The 19,088-nt window shown below is 45.9% G+C and overlaps 2 protein-coding genes across 4 annotated transcripts in view; both read right to left on the bottom strand.

Moving 5' to 3' along the window:
• SMIM38 (small integral membrane protein 38) overlaps window positions 1–19,088 on the bottom strand; it is a 92,269-nt gene that overhangs the window by 10,600 nt on the left and 62,581 nt on the right. The window lies entirely within an intron of this gene.
• LOC147729221 (uncharacterized) lies at window positions 5,704–9,427 on the bottom strand. 2 transcript variants are annotated; one of them, XR_015309208.1, is made up of 3 exons: window positions 9,323–9,427; window positions 8,443–8,568; window positions 5,704–6,653 (listed from the first exon to the last, which is right to left on the bottom strand). XR_015309208.1 is itself a non-coding variant. In XM_086959889.1 (2 exons), the coding sequence occupies exons 1-2, from the start codon at window positions 8,579–8,581 to the stop codon at window positions 6,256–6,258; spliced, it is 537 nt and encodes a 178-aa protein (XP_086816015.1). In that variant the 5' UTR covers window positions 8,582–8,635; the 3' UTR covers window positions 5,704–6,255. The 2 variants fall into 2 exon arrangements, 1 of the variants encoding a protein (XP_086816015.1); XM_086959889.1 differs by lacking the exon at window positions 9,323–9,427 and having other exon boundaries at window positions 8,443–8,635.

Genomic DNA, 19,088 nt, shown 5'->3' with positions numbered 1-19,088 from the left:
TCCCATTGTTGTACATGCTGGAGGACCAACTGAAGGAGGTGTGTTCTGTGTTTCGAAAAGATGACAAAAAGAAAGACTCTTCTTTGCTTCTGGCTGAGCAATTATTAGAGCTCCTACAAGGTGATGAACGTCTTCAAAAGATCCACTCAGAACAGCATTACATTTGTGCTACTATTCTGGATCCACGCTACAAAAAGGCGCTGGCAGGCAGAGCATTCTTTCCTTTTGCTGATGAAGATGTTACAAAGTACAAACGTTGGCTAGCCTTGTCAGCCAAGAAGTTTGAAACAGAACGGCTGGAAATTGAAGGAAATGGCAGTACATCAGCAGGCCATCCCCAGTCAAAACAATCCACTTCTGCACCTGTGGCTGTGGCACAAGTGACCTCTCAGCCGTTAAAGACACCGGCAACCGCATCATCTGCACGAAAGACAGCAGAAACATTGGAGGCTGAAGAGGATTGGCTAGCTCTGCGTGGGTTTGGTTCTCAAAAGGCCAGAGGCACAGCAAGAGCTACGCAAAGTGGAGGAACCTTGGAGGAGGACCTTGAGTCGATGGTGAAGGACTATCTGAATGACTCCACAGAGGTCTATGTTAATTCTGACCCATTGGCGTATTGGCATGGGAAAAAAGAATTGTGGCCACAGCTCACCAACCTGGCTTTAAACTACTTGTCTTGCCCACTCGCAAGTGTGTCTTCTGAACGGGTTTTCAGTGCGGCTGGTGGGATTGTAACTCCCAAACGGAGCCGCCTCTCGCCCAAAAATGTGGAGAGGTTAACAATGATCAAGATGAATCAGCACCTCATACCACCAGATATAAGAGTACGAGAGAGCGTGCCGGATGAAGAGGAGGTGGCCAGCACCATAGATGAGGGAATTTCTACTCTGTCAGGTGGCACTGACCTCACCCGGGCTGAATTCGCAGAGTATGATGACGAAGCCTTATTCTTATTCCTGGACCGTGATTCCGACTTCGAGCCCTGAAAATGAGACAACGAATCAATAACTTTCTTTTTCATCCTTATTCACTTTTATTCCTGTGTGTCTGTCTTTCTTTGTTGTGCACAGTTAATATAATTCAAACTTTAATCAGATTATCACAAAGACAAGCCCATCAGCAGAACTGTCTTCACTTGTTTGCTAATTTATTTGAAGGTGCCGCAGTCTGCATTCCTCAGGTTCACAAGTTCAGAAGAACATGCTCCTCTATCCTCCTCCTCCAGACTCCTATTTCCATCAAAGCAGAGGGCTGGTTTACGCCCAATGAAGAAAGACTCAGCACTTGTGGGGGTGTTGTTCTACCTCTTTGCAGGTGAGTTGACGGGTCTGGGGCCATTGCTGGGAAGCACTAAAAGTGGTTTGTGCCAAATCCGAGGCGGAAATTTTTTTGTGTTTTTGATGACTTGCTTGCCTTTGAGGTGCTCTTAGGGGGGGTTCCGTCTGTTTGTGGGTGAGTTTCATGGTCTGAGAGCATTGCTGGGACACTCTAATCTTGATTGCATTTGCTTTTCAGGAAATCCGTCGTGCCAACCCCGACTTATGGCCTAGCTACGCAGCGCGTTTGGACCGAAGGCCCAGAAATATTGCAAGTATGAGATTTTGCTTTTGGCCTGTTTGGGGGTGTTATGCTTCTTGGCGGGTGGGTTGCCGGGTCTTGGGGCATTCCTGGGAAGGTCTAATACCGGGTAGAAGTGGTTGGGACAAAATCCAGGCCGATTTTTTTTGGGCTATTTCAGACATTTTGCTCTATGTAGCGTTTTCGGGGGCCTGTTTGGGGGGCTTCCTGGTGTTTGCGGGTGAGTTTCGTGGTCTGGGAGCACTGCTGGGACACTCTAATCTTGATTGCATTTGCTTTTCAGGAAATCCGTCGTGCCAACCCCGACTTATGGCCTAGCTACGCAGCGCGTTTGGACCGAAGGCCCAGAAATATTGCAAGTATGAGATTTTGCTTTTGGCCTGTTTGGGGGTGTTATGCTTCTTGGCGGGTGGGTTGCCGGGTCTTGGGGCATTCCTGGGAAGGTCTAATACCGGGTAGAAGTGGTTGGGACAAAATCCAGGCCGATTTTTTTTTTGGGCTATTTCTGACATTTTGCTCTATGTAGCGTTTTCGGGGGCCTGTTTGGGGGGCTTGCTGGTGTTTGCGGGTGAGTTTCGTGGTCTGGGAGCACTGCTGGGACACTCTAATCTTGATTGCATTTGCTTTTCAGGAAATCCGTCGTGCCAACCCCGACTTATGGCCTAGCTACGCAGCGCGTTTGGACCGAAGGCCCAGAAATATTGCAAGTATGAGATTTTGCTTTTGGCCTGTTTGGGGGTGTTATGCTTCTTGGCGGGTGGGTTGCCGGGTCTTGGGGCATTCCTGGGAAGGTCTAATACCGGGTAGAAGTGGTTGGGACAAAATCCAGGCCGATTTTTTTTTGGGCTATTTCTGACATTTTGCTCTATGTAGCGTTTTCGGGGGCCTGTTTGGGGGGCTTCCTGGTGTTTGCGGGTGAGTTTCGTGGTGTGGGAGCACTGCTGGCTATATATACTTTACTTTGCAAGAGGTTTGAAGCAAATCCATGGTGGCTGAGGGGACTTAGGGCCTAGCTGCAGAGCGCGCGCGGAGTGATTTGGGAAATTTGTGAAAAAGTGACTAAGTCCCCATTTTTGTACTTTTGCTCTTTGGCTGTTTGGGGGTCTTCTACTCGTTTTCTCCTGGGTTGACGGCTCTGGGGCCATTGCTGGGAAGCTCTAATACCGGATAAAAGTGTTTTGGACCAAATCCCAGGCGGAATTTTTTTTGTGTTTTTGATGACTTGCTTGCCTTTGAGGTGCTCTTAGGGGGGGTTCCGTCTGTTTGCGGGTGAGTTTCGTGGTCTGGGAGCACTGCTGGGACACTCTAATCTTGATTGCATTTGCTTTTCAGGAAATCCGTCGTGCCAACCCCGACTTATGGCCTAGCTACGCAGCGCGTTTGGACCGAAGGCCCAGAAATATTGCAAGTATGAGATTTTGCTTTTGGCCTGTTTGGGGGTGTTATGCTTCTTGGCGGGTGGGTTGCCGGGTCTTGGGGCATTCCTGGGAAGGTCTAATACCGGGTAGAAGTGGTTGGGACAAAATCCAGGCCGATTTTTTTTTTGGGCTATTTCTGACATTTTGCTCTATGTAGCGTTTTCGGGGGCCTGTTTGGGGGGCTTGCTGGTGTTTGCGGGTGAGTTTCGTGGTCTGGGAGCACTGCTGGGACACTCTAATCTTGATTGCATTTGCTTTTCAGGAAATCCGTCGTGCCAACCCCGACTTATGGCCTAGCTACGCAGCGCGTTTGGACCGAAGGCCCAGAAATATTGCAAGTATGAGATTTTGCTTTTGGCCTGTTTGGGGGTGTTATGCTTCTTGGCGGGTGGGTTGCCGGGTCTTGGGGCATTCCTGGGAAGGTCTAATACCGGGTAGAAGTGGTTGGGACAAAATCCAGGCCGATTTTTTTTTTGGGCTATTTCTGACATTTTGCTCTATGTAGCGTTTTCGGGGGCCTGTTTGGGGGGCTTGCTGGTGTTTGCGGGTGAGTTTCGTGGTCTGGGAGCACTGCTGGGACACTCTAATCTTGATTGCATTTGCTTTTCAGGAAATCCGTCGTGCCAACCCCGACTTATGGCCTAGCTACGCAGCGCGTTTGGACCGAAGGCCCAGAAATATTGCAAGTATGAGATTTTGCTTTTGGCCTGTTTGGGGGTGTTATGCTTCTTGGCGGGTGGGTTGCCGGGTCTTGGGGCATTCCTGGGAAGGTCTAATACCGGGTAGAAGTGGTTGGGACAAAATCCGCGCGGAAAAGCCTTTAGTTTTGGCACTTTTTGTAACTTAGGGTTCGTTAGGGTTAGCCCTAGCAGCAGGATTGCATGTGTATCGGGGTGTTCTAGATTTTTCAAACTGAGTTCTGGGGTCTTAGAGCACTCGTGAGAATGTGTAATTTTGGTTGCAAGTCATTTGAAGAAAATCCATGGTGGGAAAGGGGGGATTTGGCACAGTTAAAGAAAGCCTTTGCCACTATTCTTAACTTAGGGTTCGTTAGGGTTAGCAGTATTTCTATTGCATGTGTTTGAGTGGGGGGGATTTCGAGTCTTGGAGCGATGCTGGCTATGGCTACTTTTGCTTGGTTGCTTGCAAGTGGTTTGAATACAATCCACGGGGGGTAATGGGTAATTAGGGTACTTCGGCCTACTTTTACTTTCAAAGTAAGTTTTGTCTCCAGTTTTCTGCTAGGCCTCGTTTTTTGGGTGGGAGCACTGCTAGGAAGATCTATTTTTGTTCTAAAACACAGTTTACAGTACACCTAGCTTGAGGGGCAAGATCCGCTACATTAATTTGCCCATACTTACTTATCCTTCAAAAGGTGACTCAGAGTACGCACTTTCAAAAACATTGTACTGTCTGTCTACTAGGAAAAACAAATTGTGACTTTTTGCACTCCACAGCCTACATACCTTATATTTATTTATCAGTGGTGTTGTAATATTATATCACTTCCTGTTTTTCGTTGAATAATTACAGGCCGGGTTTCAGTCTCTGCAATGGGGAAAAAAGGATGGAGTCAGGCTTCACAGTAGCGAGCCACAATTCAGCATCAGGCAGGCAGTGGACAGGGTGTCTTCTGGTGACCAACATCGGTGGACGAAGCGTCGGCTGCAATGGAGGAGTGCCGCTAATAGGAGGATTTTTTTTCTGCGGGCAACTTACTTACCACTTCCAACAGGACCACTACAACCACATAGATACAGTATCCCTTGCCTTTTTCTCTGACTGTGACTGCATTTCTTTGCTCTCTCTCGGCTTCTACATTGATCCCTTAACACATCACTTAGTCCACTCCACTATCTGCACCACACATAGTCATTTGTAAGTGCTCCTACGTAATTCGCAAGTCGCAGCACGCCCCAGGCCGTAGAGGACTGGGATGGCCCCAATGATGAAGCATGTCACCAAGGGGCAACCCTGGTGAGTGAGGGGACACCTAGAAAAAAAGCAATTTCTCCTTTTCTATCTACTATACCTTCTGTCAGGTTACGCAGCCCCTAAGCGCCTACCGTACTATGAAACTACATTTCCCATGAGTAGGCGGGAGACTTGCAGACTATTTAGTGAGACTATATGAGAGTACCCTTGTATGTTAGGACATCACTTCACTGATGCCTGTCTTGTCTTCTCTTACAGGTATCCTTTCCCTGCTGACCCTACCTTTACCCATCCCACATTTTTTATTTTAGTTTGTTATTTTTCTCCCTCGCCTAATGCCTCGAACACCCTGTGTTTACACTTCTGGGTGTTGGTGACATTTGGAGGTGGAACCATATTTGCATCGACTGGATCACGGGGAGTAAACGTGACACCTTCCAGACCAACCCCATTGAGTGTTGTTGTGAATGGATTTATAGTGACCAGCAAGGCTCTCGGGTATCTGGCTACAGAGACCTTATGTTGAATATAGTTATCAATAATTCCACACAGGCCCTGTACTGTCGCATTCTTTCTTTCCACAGTTGTCGATGATATATTCTTACTCTGCTTGACAAAGAACCATTGCTAATGTGAAAGAACTTCAACCGAATTAGTAGTTATACTTTACCATTTGTTAGGCTACAATGTGGCACTGCTCTACTGTACTTCTGTCACCTGCTATATTCTCAGTTGTACCGTTGAATTGCTCAGGAGGACAAACCAGATTTCATTTTCTTTTTTTTCATAGGCATGCAACTGCCACTGTGTCACACCACTACTACCACCGCTATGAGGAAATTTTATCCGACCAAGATTGCCAACGTTATTCGGTGTTTCCCGTGGAGCCAGCCCTGGGCCTAGCCCTACTTTCAAACACAAATTACAGGTAAGATAAGCGTTTGGTGGTTTGGGGGTATAATGGAGTATTAGTACGAGAGACGAGAGCCTGAAGGTAGTACTACTAAAGTCCTAGGACTCTTGGATTCACTTCACTTAGTCTGTGAGAGGCACTTAGTGTTGAAAACATTTGGGCATTTACACTTAAAGGAAGAAAATGGAACTAAACTTTCAGGAAAACAGTCAACGTTAAACCCCCACCCACCAGGCAAGCAGTAAAAAACAGGTATGCTCAGATAAAGTTTGAAAAAGTATATTTATATCCCTAACAAAATAATCTCCCGCAAGACCCTCCCTAACCCCAACGATTGTCCTTCAAAAGTCCCCAAAAACCCAACTCCCAATTCCCACCCCCCAAAAGTCTCTAAAAAAGGGGCAAGGGACACTATGGGTGGATGCTGTTAACTTTTTGGGCCAGGGCATCATGCTCCTCGCGGAGCAAGGCGAGCTCCTGCTGAAGGCGGGACACCATCAGGGTAGTGCGGCGCAGGCGTGCCTTCACTGCCTTGCAGGTGCAAGGCCTGTGAGAAGCAGCTGTTGGCCTTGCTGCTCGGCGGTGGCGTTTGCCTTTGGCAGCCCGGCTCAGTCTCGGTGGACCACTGTGCTGGGTCACGGTGGCAGCCGGTGAGGCCACGGAGGACGACGTTGTCGTTGTTGTCGACCGCACACTTTCCTCGTCCTCCAGGGCCACCAGCCGCCGATATTCCGCAACAGTGGCCTCGATTCTCCGTTGCCGGGCCGCTCTAGCCAGCTCCTTCCTCCTTGTTCGTTTGGAAGGAGAACCTATATGAAGAAAGAAAGACATAGTCTGTAACCAATGCTCTTTAAGATTAACTCAATCATTCAGCAGAAATGTGTGCTGCAGTACAACTAGCAACTTGCAAGCGCATTACATAACTATTGAGGCCAGTATCTATCTAACCTCACACTTCTTCATCCTTGCTCTAACATTAGTGGGAGTTTAAGGAACAAATTCTATGAGCACTGTGGACTTCCATTGGAGTCGACTATGAAAGTACACCAGTCTTATTCTTCTTCTTGTCTCTTGTTTTGGAAAATTGGTACGTTATTTTCTGCAAGCCGGCATAATGCCAGCGCGGTAAACTTGCACCCGAGAAAAAGAGACGCACGCCATGAGGAGTGACCTAGACTTGCGTTGCCGTTGCGTTACTGTACCCGTCCAGTACATGCAGGTGGTGAATCTCTTACTTTTCTATTACGGGTGGCACTGAGAATACTCTGTTACAACTCAAGGGCTACTGCTTAATTAATTTAACTTTCACCCTACAGTGGAAATGAGTACTAGAAATGGAAAATTGAAGAAGATAAATAATCTGATTATCTATCACTTCACATGGGATGTTTTTGCTTATATATGGGATGACTTTAGGTGCTTTGCTTTTTATTGAGTGACAGGCAGTGATACATCCACACATGAATGACTGAGTACTACTAAACTTATTAAGAGAGGTAGGGAGTGGCCACCATAATAACCGGATCTATGCAGTGCTTGCAATACAAACTACTGCTACTACTTATGGTAGTATTTGGACAAAATTAAAAGTTCTTTTCCTTGCCTTTCCTACACTGGAACGGACGTGCGGGTGCAGTGTTACATGCTCTTCAAAGTTACACTTAGTTCATCCACTGACCATCTACTCTCTCTAGATCATGGGTACTCACAAACTTTCTCTCAGGGGCTACATTTACAGTGTAGTTTGTGGCCGAGGGCCGCACTGGTGGGGGCGGAGTCAGAGGGGGCGGGGCTAAAGCAAAACGATAACTTGTGACCATGAGGTTGCACACAGGTCCCTGCAGCAGATGCCCTCATCCACTGAGCCACCAGACCCAGCATTTACATACATCTCTCTCCCTCCTGCTGTCCCTCCTGCCCTCCCTCCATCTCTCTCTCCCTCCTGCCCTCCCTCTCCCTCTGTCATCTCACTGTGTGTGTGTCTATCTGTGTCAGCCTTCAGCCCGGGTTGAGACCGCTTCCTCAACGCGCACACACAGACAACAACACCAAAGTACTTAACAGGTCTTTAAAAGACCATTAACATATTATTGAGGCTTTGTTTGTTTTAGCGCCCCTGCTTCTCCACCCTGACAATCACTGCTTGCCCGGCCCCACAGAGCAGAGGCTTTGTTCTATTTCACCTCTTTGTGGCCTTGCATCTCCACTCTGCTCTGTGGGGGCCGGGGGAGCAGTGATTGTCAGAGTGGAGATGCAGGGGCGCTAACAGGTGAAATACAAAAAAGCCTCTGCTCTGTGGGGGCCGGGGGAGCAGTGATTGTCTGCAAGGTCTGCGCACCGCCAAGGAAGGCTTGCCGGGCCACCACCGGCCCGCGGGCCGTACTATGAGTACCCCTGCTCTAGATACACATATGCTATCTAAGAGTCAGATAGTAGCATGATCCAGGTATATGGACACATACAGTTTCTGTGTCACCCACCCAGGCTGTTGTCCTTCCACCCATCATTGCTTCATCATTCACCCAGCCATGCATCTCATATTCTTGCCTTCCCAGCTAGTCTTCAATCTCAATAAGTAAGGAATATATAAGAGCTTACCTCTGGCCGCCACCACCGTCTCAACTCTCACAGCCGCCGCCGCCGCCTCCTCCCCTGATGATGAATTGCCCTCCGCCTCCGTGTCGAGCACCACCACCACACTGGCCCCGCCACCAGATGTTCCACCTACAAAGTACATTTAAGAATCTTAGAATAAAGCACTCACTAGTCACTAGTATTTGGTCTAGGAATGAAGACATGTGAAAACAATGTAATTTGTGACTGTCTACGTTAAAGTTAAAAAAAATGTCCCTTTTTCCAGGGAAGGTTGTCTTGCTGCACTTTTTGGCACAACTGATGAAGGCTGATTTTTTAACACGCACCATTTTTCTCCACACAGACAGAAGATGGACTTCTAACAACAAGATCAAGTTGAAACCAGGTGAGAGCTCGGCTCGACCACAAGAAATGTCTTCAATTAATCGTCAGCACTAACCACTTTTCCATTATCAGTTAAACGTTTAGTTTTATTATGACTTCATTTTAATAAATGTGTTTACTTTTAATAAAGCTTTTAAATTTAAATACAATCTGTGTTTTTTGGTCCTCCAGACTAGAGTGACTGAACGAAAGGTTTTGCAATTTTTGCAAGCATGAGTCCAGATAGAACACTTCAAAAGACATTATGGACAATCCCAGAGGACTGCACTAAGTTGATAGAGCTATTGCTGACTAGAATCATGGGAGTTTCGCCAACCGTGCAATCTTAGTTAGCTACACAGACAGACTAATAAGAATAATCTAGTAATACCACAGGGAGTCATAGTAGAGGCAGGATAAGAATTTAGATACAGTCTACAAGAAGAGCAAAGACAATTTTGAAAAAATTCAAATGAGGAACGCTAGGAAAAATAGGTACTAGTCTAAAATGAAAACTTACTGGGGCCAGCAGAGGAGCCCTCGCCTGCCCGATCCTGGCCCTGTTGATGAACAGCATCCGCCGCCTGCTGCTCCTGTGTCCTCCTCTCGCCCCTGGGGGGAGCTGACGTACAACATGAAAGAAAGAACAGAAAACATGGATGATTGTTGCTTGTCAATGTCAACCAAATCAAACATTTCAAAAGAACAATAACAAAATATTTCCGCGAAATTATATTGATTATGGTTACTTTTTATTTATTTGCGGACCTGTGACTTCGAAAGTCACGTAACTCACTAAACAAAGTACTGAAACGTTCACCTAGGACTGGCAGGCAGCAGTCCGCAGGCAAGACGCAAAGTGACAGACAAACTCCATTGTGATTTCAGTCAGATCAGTGACAACACTAACAGTTGCCTGCTACATTACCAGTCATTTAAATAGTCAAACTATCAATCCACCGCCACTATTTTTCTTATTGTCAGGGTTACAAAGGAAGGGGCAGATTTAAGCCCTTGCGGCTCTTTTGCGCCGTTCTTGCGTGACTTTTGTGACGCAGCAGCTAAACAAAAAAGGGCGCCATGGTGCGGCGTATAATATTATAACAACGTGACGCATTTGGGAGATGCATCCCGTTATAAAGCCCTGCGCCATCAGGGGGCGTTCCGGCGCAAGGGAGGGCATTCCTGCGCTGGAACACATCCTAATAGTGGCTGAGGGAAATCTACAAAATATCAATCAGTCACCTTTAGGACAATGATGCGTCACACAAACCCTGCACCTGCTTGAAGCAGACGTACGGCTTGACCCAGCATTGGGGAGATAGGGTACCCCAGAGCATTGATGGAGCTGCGCCATCGTTGCGACGCAACTCCAGCAGTAAAGCTTCGGTGACGTTTTGGGCCCATGGGGAGCCGCATTGCAAATACGGCGCACCATGTTTGGTGGTGGTAGCGGGCCGCACAATTAATGGCGCATCCCTGCTACTTTGCAGGGATGCGACGGTAATTGCAATTCTGCCCCTTAGGGGCATACTTACTTACGCGTTCTGGCGCATCTCCAGAGATGCGCCAGATCAAATGCGTCACGCAAAACTACCCTTGCGACACGGCAGATGTGCCTCATTTACAATGCGGCGCGCCCTGGCGCAAGGGTAGGCACTTGCGTGACGCATCTCGTCACGTAAGAGCGGCGCATCGCTGGAGTCACGTCGCCAACGCAATGCAACTCCAGTAATGCTCAGGGCCACCCAATACTTTACATGCTGTGTCAGTCCTTTCGCCTGCTTCGAGCAGACATAAGGAATTGAATTGACGTAGCAGCGTCGCAGAAGTGCCTGCGTTAAATCTTGTAGATTTCACGCAGGCAATTTTGCGAGGCGCACAGCCGCTGGACCGCCCACCCTGCGTACTAGGAACGCACCCATTGTGGTGCAGGCCCATGGCTTTATAACGTGACGCATCTCCCTAGATGCGTCATGCTGTAAATGACTTGCAGGGATGCGGCACGTTTACGCCGCTGTTGCGTCACGCAAGGCAACGTAAACGTGGCGCAAGGGGCTTGTAAATGTAATCTGCCCCCTAGTGTCTAGCATTACGCAGTTCTGTTAAGTACACTCATACATAATAGTTACTCAGGCCAATGAGACCACGAAATAGAAAACAAATAAGCATAGTAGCAACCCCACTGAGAAGGAGAGCAGTGCACCTGAAATGCACAGAAGATTTTGAAATATAATTTAACTACAATGTAATCGTCATCAGCGGCATTATTGGCTTGCTCCATGTAAAAAACAAATATTTGCAATACAACAACACAGAGCAGGAGAAAACATCATAGTAGTGAGTGATTAAATGCCAATGGCTACTACTACTCACCAAGCCCGGGGATCTCCAAGCCGAGCTGGTCCAGCAGGTCGCGCTCGCGGTCCAGGAGGTCCGTCCAGCGATGGGTGACCTGGCTGTAGGTGCGCTGGACCCCGTAGAGGTGGGATATGGCCCAGCACACCTTCTCCCACCGCTTCCGGCGCTCCCGCATGTTATAGCCGCCGGCCGCGATCCTGCCGCCTCCCGCGATGGTCCTGGGCAGGCGGCGCTGGACGAAGTAGACCAGCGCGCCCACTTCCTCCGGGCTGAATATCTCCCGGCGCGTCACCTGCTCCCCCCTCGATCTCACGCCTGCTGTCCTGCCACTGGGTCCAGCACTACTCCCCGCCGCCGCTGCGGCCCTCAAGTGCCTGGGCAGCTTCACGGCGCCTGGCTTGACCATGGTCTGGGCAGGTAAGGTAGGAAGAAGTAGAAAATTAAGAAAGAATAGGATAGGGAAGAAGAAAAGAAAAGAGTTTACAAAAGTAGTTTAAAAGTAAAGAAAAATAGCAGAAAAGACAAAAATATACAGCTAGGAAAAGAGAGGGATAGATAAGAAGCAAAATCGTAAAAAAAAAACTGAAAACAAGCAAAGGATGGGAAAGATATCAAGAGGATTAAACACCATGCCCAGACACAGGAAATGAATGAAAAACAAGATGGCCGGCGCCCGTTTCCGAGCGCGAAAGTCAGTTCGCGCGAGATTTTCCTCGCGATCTCGTGCGAACCTCTAGATTTCCCGCGCGATCTCGTGCGAACCTCTACTCGCAATGCGCTTACTGCGCGAGATTATACATAGCGGGCGGAAACGGAAATACGTCACGCAAACAAAATGGCCGCGCCCGTACTCGACCTTGGGGTAAATTCGCGTGTTGCGCTGCAAGCGGCTCGCGAATACTGCAAAAAAACTCGCGAAACAACAAGCCGCAAAAAAATAAAATGCTCATTCGCACGAATTGGCGGCTTCCGCGGTCGGTTTCGCACGACGCCGCGCCCCGCGAATAGCGCGAAAAAAACCGCAAAACGATTTCAGCAAAAGCAAAAGCAATGAGCAGGTGCAAAAGGTCAACCTCATGATTTGTAACGATTCTTTGTATTGCTTCCTGAGGGGGCCCTCCAGAATTCGGTTGCCTGCTTGCAACTATTGTGTGACCCTGCTCTGACCTTAACTGTATGCCACAAAGGTCCTGATTTACAGCTAAAGGAGCAGACAAGCAGGTGCCAGGCTGGAACTTTAAATTCTTTCAGTGACACATTAATTAGCCCCTAATTCATTATTGTCAGTTGGGGCAGGGCAGGTGTTGTAACTAATTTTGCAACAATGAAAGCACTTAGCAAGTGCAAAAGATCACTAATCAGGGCGCACTAAGGAAGCAGGTGCCAGCTAAAAAAATATTCTGTGACACATTAATCAGCCCCAAATTAATTCAGGTCACTTGAGGCAGGGAAGGTGTGCTTTGCTTTGCCGAAAATAATGTACACTGGACAACCAGAGGGTGTGGTGATGAAACAGAGGGTGGCATGGGTGGGCCAGAGGGTGGCATGAGTAGTCAGAGAGTGGCAGTGGTGACAGAGAGTGGCAGTGATGAAGAAGAGTGTCCCAAACAGGCTGGACATGTAGAAACAACAAGTTCGCAAAACTTGCGACCCGACAGGTAAGTTCGCAAATTGCGAAATTGTAAAAACCCTCGCGAACTGGCAGAAACACGGGCGAACACAAAAAAAAAAAAAATCCGCAAATTCGCGGGAATTCGCGGATTTTGCGGATTGCGAATCCGCAAATCCGCAAAATTCGCGAACGCGAGATCCGCAAAATTCGCCCATGCTTACTTTGCACACGGATACTTGATATTAGCATGTACCAATGAATCCTACTCCAATGTGTGAAAATAAAAACTTTAAACACAGAACCGTGTCAGCAAAAATGTTTAACGCGATGCCCCACGCTGCACTTTATTTTCCCATTTTCAATCTTGTTGAACATACTGTATTTTACCACTGTACTACAAAATAAAAGCACACTTTATGATACATGTTTTAATTTCTTCAAAATGTTGCTTTACATTTAACATTTGAGATATAATGATCCACATTGTTGCATGGAAATGCATGGAAATGCATTTTACTTTTTATCTCATTATCTATTCCCCAACAAAAAATACACATTTTTTAAAACATTGACAAACATATCTGCAGTCTCAGGCAAACATTGAATACTAAAAATGTCACTGAGGATGAAGCATAGAAAATGTTTCCGAAGAGCAGTAATATCAATGATTGCATTACTTAATATAAAATACGTATGTGGAATAAATGCCTTTTTTGCCATCTCGCGGTTTAGGTAATAATTACAGGCCACATTTACAGGTCGCGCGCATGTCTGTGTGCGTGTGTTTGTGTGTGTGTGTGTGCGCGCGGACCTTATGACTGCACCTTGGGGAATGTGGTACTCATTAGTAATTTGAACAATATTTTTCTTTATATGTAACGAGTGATGTGATTAATTATATCATTTAACATGTATGTGCACTGAGCATAATTCCTGTGACAACATGAAGTCCCTCATTTGATTAATTGCTCACAGAGATGCATTCAGTCGTACAGATTTGACTCCAGCAAGATGGCATTCCGTGTCCCATACTTTTGTCATCAAAACAGAACATTAGAGTTCTAGTTGTTCATAAGTGCACTTTGGAGAAGCAGCAGTAGAATCTCCTCGAGGCCACGGGGACCGCATTCTCTTGGGCCACGTAAAAAAAAGAATAGGGGGCACGCAGCCCCTCCCCTCCCCGAGTCCTCTGGCACCCCCGAGTCCTCGGGCCCATAGTCGCTCATAGAGAGGGGCCGTGCACCCCCTCCACTTAACGTATATGTGTTGACCCAGGCTGATGTGGTCCCTGGGGCAACTTGTGGCTCATTGAGAGGGTGCTGCAAGCCCATCTCCCCATTCCAAATTTCACTTGGGCCCCAGGGATGTGGTCACCAGGGCCACTAGTTACATGGAGGGGGTCTGTCTACCCCCCTCTCCCATTGATTAAAAAATAATGTCCCAAGGGGAAGGGATACCTGGTACTTTTAATGGTTTAGGGAAGGGGGATGTCCAACCCCTCCCCTAATGAAAAATCAAAGGTCTGGAGGGAAAGAGTCTCCGTGGCTAAAGTGGCACAGGCAGGGCGACTACGCCAATAATGTATATACAAATATAGGTTGGCCAACCCCATGCAGGAGTTTTAGTTACATTAGAAAATGAGTGATAGTTACTAGCGATAACTGTAAATGTTGAATTTCAGTGTTTTTTTAGTTTAAAATGTTACTTTGGGCTAGATGTAGGTAATTTGGATTTACTGATTCATAAATACCGAATTTTACCTATTCAGTATTTATGAATCGGTAAATCCAATGTAGGTAATAATTCGGTAAAAAATACTGAATCGGTAGGATTCGGTATTTACCGAATCGGTAATTACCGATTCGGTATTTGCCATTGATTCCTATGGGCCTGGAGGCCCATAGGAATAAATGTCAATTACCGAATCGGTAATTACCGATTCGGTAAATACCGAAAAATTCAAGGTTAGCAGGGTGTCACTTTGACACCCTGTAGCACCCCTGATTCGCGCTTGTGTGCCATGTGGCACACATACATGCCCTTAGGGCATGTATGTGTGCCACATGGCACAGGTGTAAATGCACATATTTGCATTTACATAGGAATTCGTTATTTACCACCAACTAATAGTTGGTGGTAAATAATGAATCCTTAAAGCCCTGTAGCACTGTTTACAGTGCTACCTACATTACAAATATAGATTCGGTAATTTTACTGATTCGGTAAATTTACTGATTCAGTAAAATTACTGAATATGTATTTTGAGATGCCCTACATCTCAGTATCTTAATACCGGTAGGTAACGGCCGAAAATACCGATTTTCGGGCGTTACCGACCGGTATTTGGATACCTACATCTAGCCCTTTGTCTCTGACTTCTTCACATATCTATAATGATACATTCACCTTTGATTTTTGCAGTGAATATATTAACATATCTATAAATTACAATTCTAGAGTGCAAAATTGGAGTCCTGAACGCACACTGGAGAATAGAAACACAAAAAGCACAATTGGCAAGTAAGATTTTTTGTGATAATAACATGACGAAAGGAATGGGAAAAAGGAAAAATTAGGGAAAGCCCATAGAGACATATTGAGTACCACAAATAAATATTAAGTAAATGGATAAAGCGAGAATGACTAAGACCAACAAATGATGGGAACTTAATACCCTTCAAAAGTTCTTGGAATGTAAAAGAATACTGAGGGGCTGACAAGCCTTACGGCGAAACACGCCGGCTTTTGTGAACCTTGTTGCTTAATAAATCTCGGAGTGTCCCTACCCTTTCTTAACCTACCTGGTTTGCAGAAAGCTTGTTGGTATATATATATATATATATATATATATATATATATATATATATATATATATATATATATATATATATATATATATATATATATATATATATATTGATGCCCACATTAAACAACATTGATGACGGCTTATTGGAAGAGTGGCAATGATCAGTAAGATTAATACTGACTCTTATCAAGCATGCTGATAGCAAATTCGAGAAAGCCACAGAAATTATTGTGAGATTGCAAAAAGAACTGGAAAATCATACACTAATAGACGTTGTAAAAAAAGCCCTAGCTGCAATGGAAGAAAGGCTTGAGAAACATGAGAAGAGGATCAAGGACAGGGAGTAGCGAAAATTTAATTGAGACAGGTTGAATTACCTGTATGGTTGAATATATAGAGTTGCCAGTAGATTTGCACATATTAAGAACGGAAAATTCATAGGCGGAAATCTACACATAAAGACAAGAAATTGAGAAAATTGAGAGGAGGGAAACCATTAAACTTAACCCTTTAGAGGAGATTAGACTTAGGTACCAGGTAAAGGAAAAAGGAATAGAAAGACAAGAGAGGAAAACCAGAAACTGGATACAAAGAAGCAAAAAAGAGGAGAAAGGCCAAAGAGAGGCAGAAAGGCAAACAAAAGAAATGAAACATGGAATGGATAATTTAGTAATACATATTTCCTCAAAGAAACACATTGATCAAATAAGCCTCTTAAACAAAGTTGTCTCTTTATGTCAGGATACTATGCTGAATGAAGAAAATGTAAGAATAGAGAATTTTTTCAAAATTTACTAGAAAACTGAAATTGAAGAAACACTTTATAAAACACCCTGGAATTGAAACCGGGGTAGAGGAAATAGAAATATAAAATTTGAATATCCATGAGGTTCCATGTTTAGAAGCCCTTATGACACTTAAAGAACATACAGAGGACACTAATAAATTAAAATATTTGGAATTATGCCCCAAAAGTGCAATAAGCAAAGACAATAGCAAATCAAAAGGGTGCAAACCAAAATTTCAATTTTGCCTACAACATCCACCAGTTAACAAAATAGACCGATTCCAGGTGGTGGGTATGAAAGCTCTCAGAAGATATTAGCAAATTTAGAGAAGTGACACACGCAAATTTAACATTGAAAGAATTGAAGGCTGTGAATAAACTGTATGGTGATTATAGTATAATCATCAAAGCATCCAACAAGGGTGGAAACATAGTAATAATCGTGGGGGATGGCATGGCTAGCAGCGGAAGAAGGTGGCTGCTTAATAAGTGAGCTTCATGACACCTGGGGCTAATCCCCCGTCATCCGACTCACAATCCTGTGGTAGGAACAGGGGTGGGAGCACACTGCTTCACCTCCCAGCAAGATTCGCCCCTGGCATTGTGGTAAATGCAGTTTCAGTTACTTGCTTGCTTCAAGAGTGTTTGAGTGTTTCGCCACAGTTGGCGCAGATAGTGCTGATCTCTAGACACATGTTTCTGGTTCTTTAACCATCATCAGTAGAGATTACAGTCTTTCAAATTTGCGGTTTGCTGAGTAGGCTGCCAACATCTTTCTCAGGTCAGGTACCTCTCACAGGCATGCGGGTGCTTCATCCACGAGCTCGTCAGCTCAATGACTCACAGGAATAATATTAAACAGAACAGGGGTAGGAGCACACCGCTTCACCTCCCACCAAGGTTCGCCCCTGGTATTGGGGTAAATGCAGTTTCAGTTACTTGCTTGCTTCAAGAGTGTTCGAGTGTTTTGCCACCGTTGGCGCAGATAGTGCTGATCTCTAGATACGTGTTTCTGGTTGTTTAACCGTCATCTGTAGAGATTACAGTCTTTCACATTTGAGGTTTGCTGAGTAGGCTGACTTACCTGTGCCACCTGTAGTGCTTTTCAGGCATAGCACACAGGCATGTGACCCATGTAAACTCTTTGATATTTCTGTGCACCAAGACACGTAGGCTGCAATGGCAGTTTTACCTGAGCTTGGTGAGATGTCCCTTAGGGTGGCACGATTTATACGGCAGCCCTTAGGGGCCCTCTTTAGACTTAAAACCCTAGGTGACAGGGGCACCATTTACTAGGGACTTACATGGAGTCTGTAGTGGTGCCAATTGTTGAACAGTTGTACAGTTTAGGGGAATAACACTGGTACTTTGGACCTGGTTAGCTAGAACCAAAACACTTACATAAAAGCAGCATCAGATACCAGGCAAAAAGTGGGGGGTAACCATGTCAAAAGGGCAGTGGCCCCTCCTCCGCAATGGTGGAGTAGAGTCGCCCCACTGCCTGGCTCTGTGCCAGGAAATGTAAAATAAAACAATGTTCTTGTATTGGTTTATTTTACATTTGCTGGCTCTTAACCAGCAGTGTTGGGAGGGGCAGGCCGAGGTATAGGAGGGTGGAAGAGGAGTGCTAGTGCACTCCACTCCCTGACTGCTCATGTGAGTTTGGCCGGCCACCACAGGCCAACCAAAACACACCTGTGCACTGCGGTTTTCTCCAGCCCGGCTGCATTGAGCAACCCGGCTGTAGAAACCCCACAGACTCCCTGATCAGAGCAAGGCATCTTTCCTGCCTGCTCAGACCAATCCCTGAGCTGATCTGCAGCATGGGGATTGGACAGGGAGTCTGTCCTGGGGACTGCTGGTACCAGCAGGCAAAAAGAGTATAAGCGGCGGGATAAGACGCAGCGCTGTAGGTGGCCGGAGGCAAAAGGTAGGTATTATTGTTATTTCTTTATATTGTCTCCCCCCCCCCCCCCGGCGCAACGCCTCCTGCGCAACCCCACCCATACCACCAGCCTTTGGTGGTGTGGGTGGGGTGGCTGGTATAAAAGGGGCACTTTCCTACACTCAACAATAAGACTTAATATGATTTTTAATAAATTACATAAAGAGATTTAAAAATTGTACATCGAAATTAGAAAATACTGATTATGGATGATGAGTTAAGAGACAAACTGCTAAACTCTCCACAAATGATATATCGCAAAAATGTCATCAGTGGCAGATATGTTGACCTTTAGTGATTTCAAGTTTATACAAAAGGAACAAGACAGGAACTAAACAGAACAAGAATGGCGTTTGGGAATGCTCCACATCAAAGGCATGCAGACATAGCATGAATACAAACATTGTTGAACTATCAAATGGGAAAATGAGAACTATCAAACAACATACAACCAGGGAAACAGACCATGTTCTATATGTATTGCAATGTACTTGCAAAAAACGATATGTAGGAAGCGCAACAAATAAAGTGAAGCTCAGAAACTGCAACACCGTAGATCTATAAATACAAGCATTGGTATAGCTAATAGGTCTCGCCTTAGGGACCTGCTGCATAACTACATACTTTAAAGGTCCCAAACGCGAGACCTATTGGCTTTGCCAATGCTTGTTTGTTTGGCACAGGGCCTCTGGGGAGCTGGTATGGTCAGCTCTGGGAGGTGGAGCTGGGGGCGGGGTTCAAGCATCCTTTGATTCTGTTCAAATCATGTCAT

This window comes from Lissotriton vulgaris, chromosome 2_2 (assembly GCF_964263255.1).
Source record: "Lissotriton vulgaris chromosome 2_2, aLisVul1.2, whole genome shotgun sequence".
Classification (NCBI taxonomy): Eukaryota; Metazoa; Chordata; class Amphibia; order Caudata; family Salamandridae; genus Lissotriton; species Lissotriton vulgaris.
The sequence above is the reverse complement of the archived record's forward strand: the minus strand, read 5'-3'. Positions and strand labels throughout refer to the sequence as shown.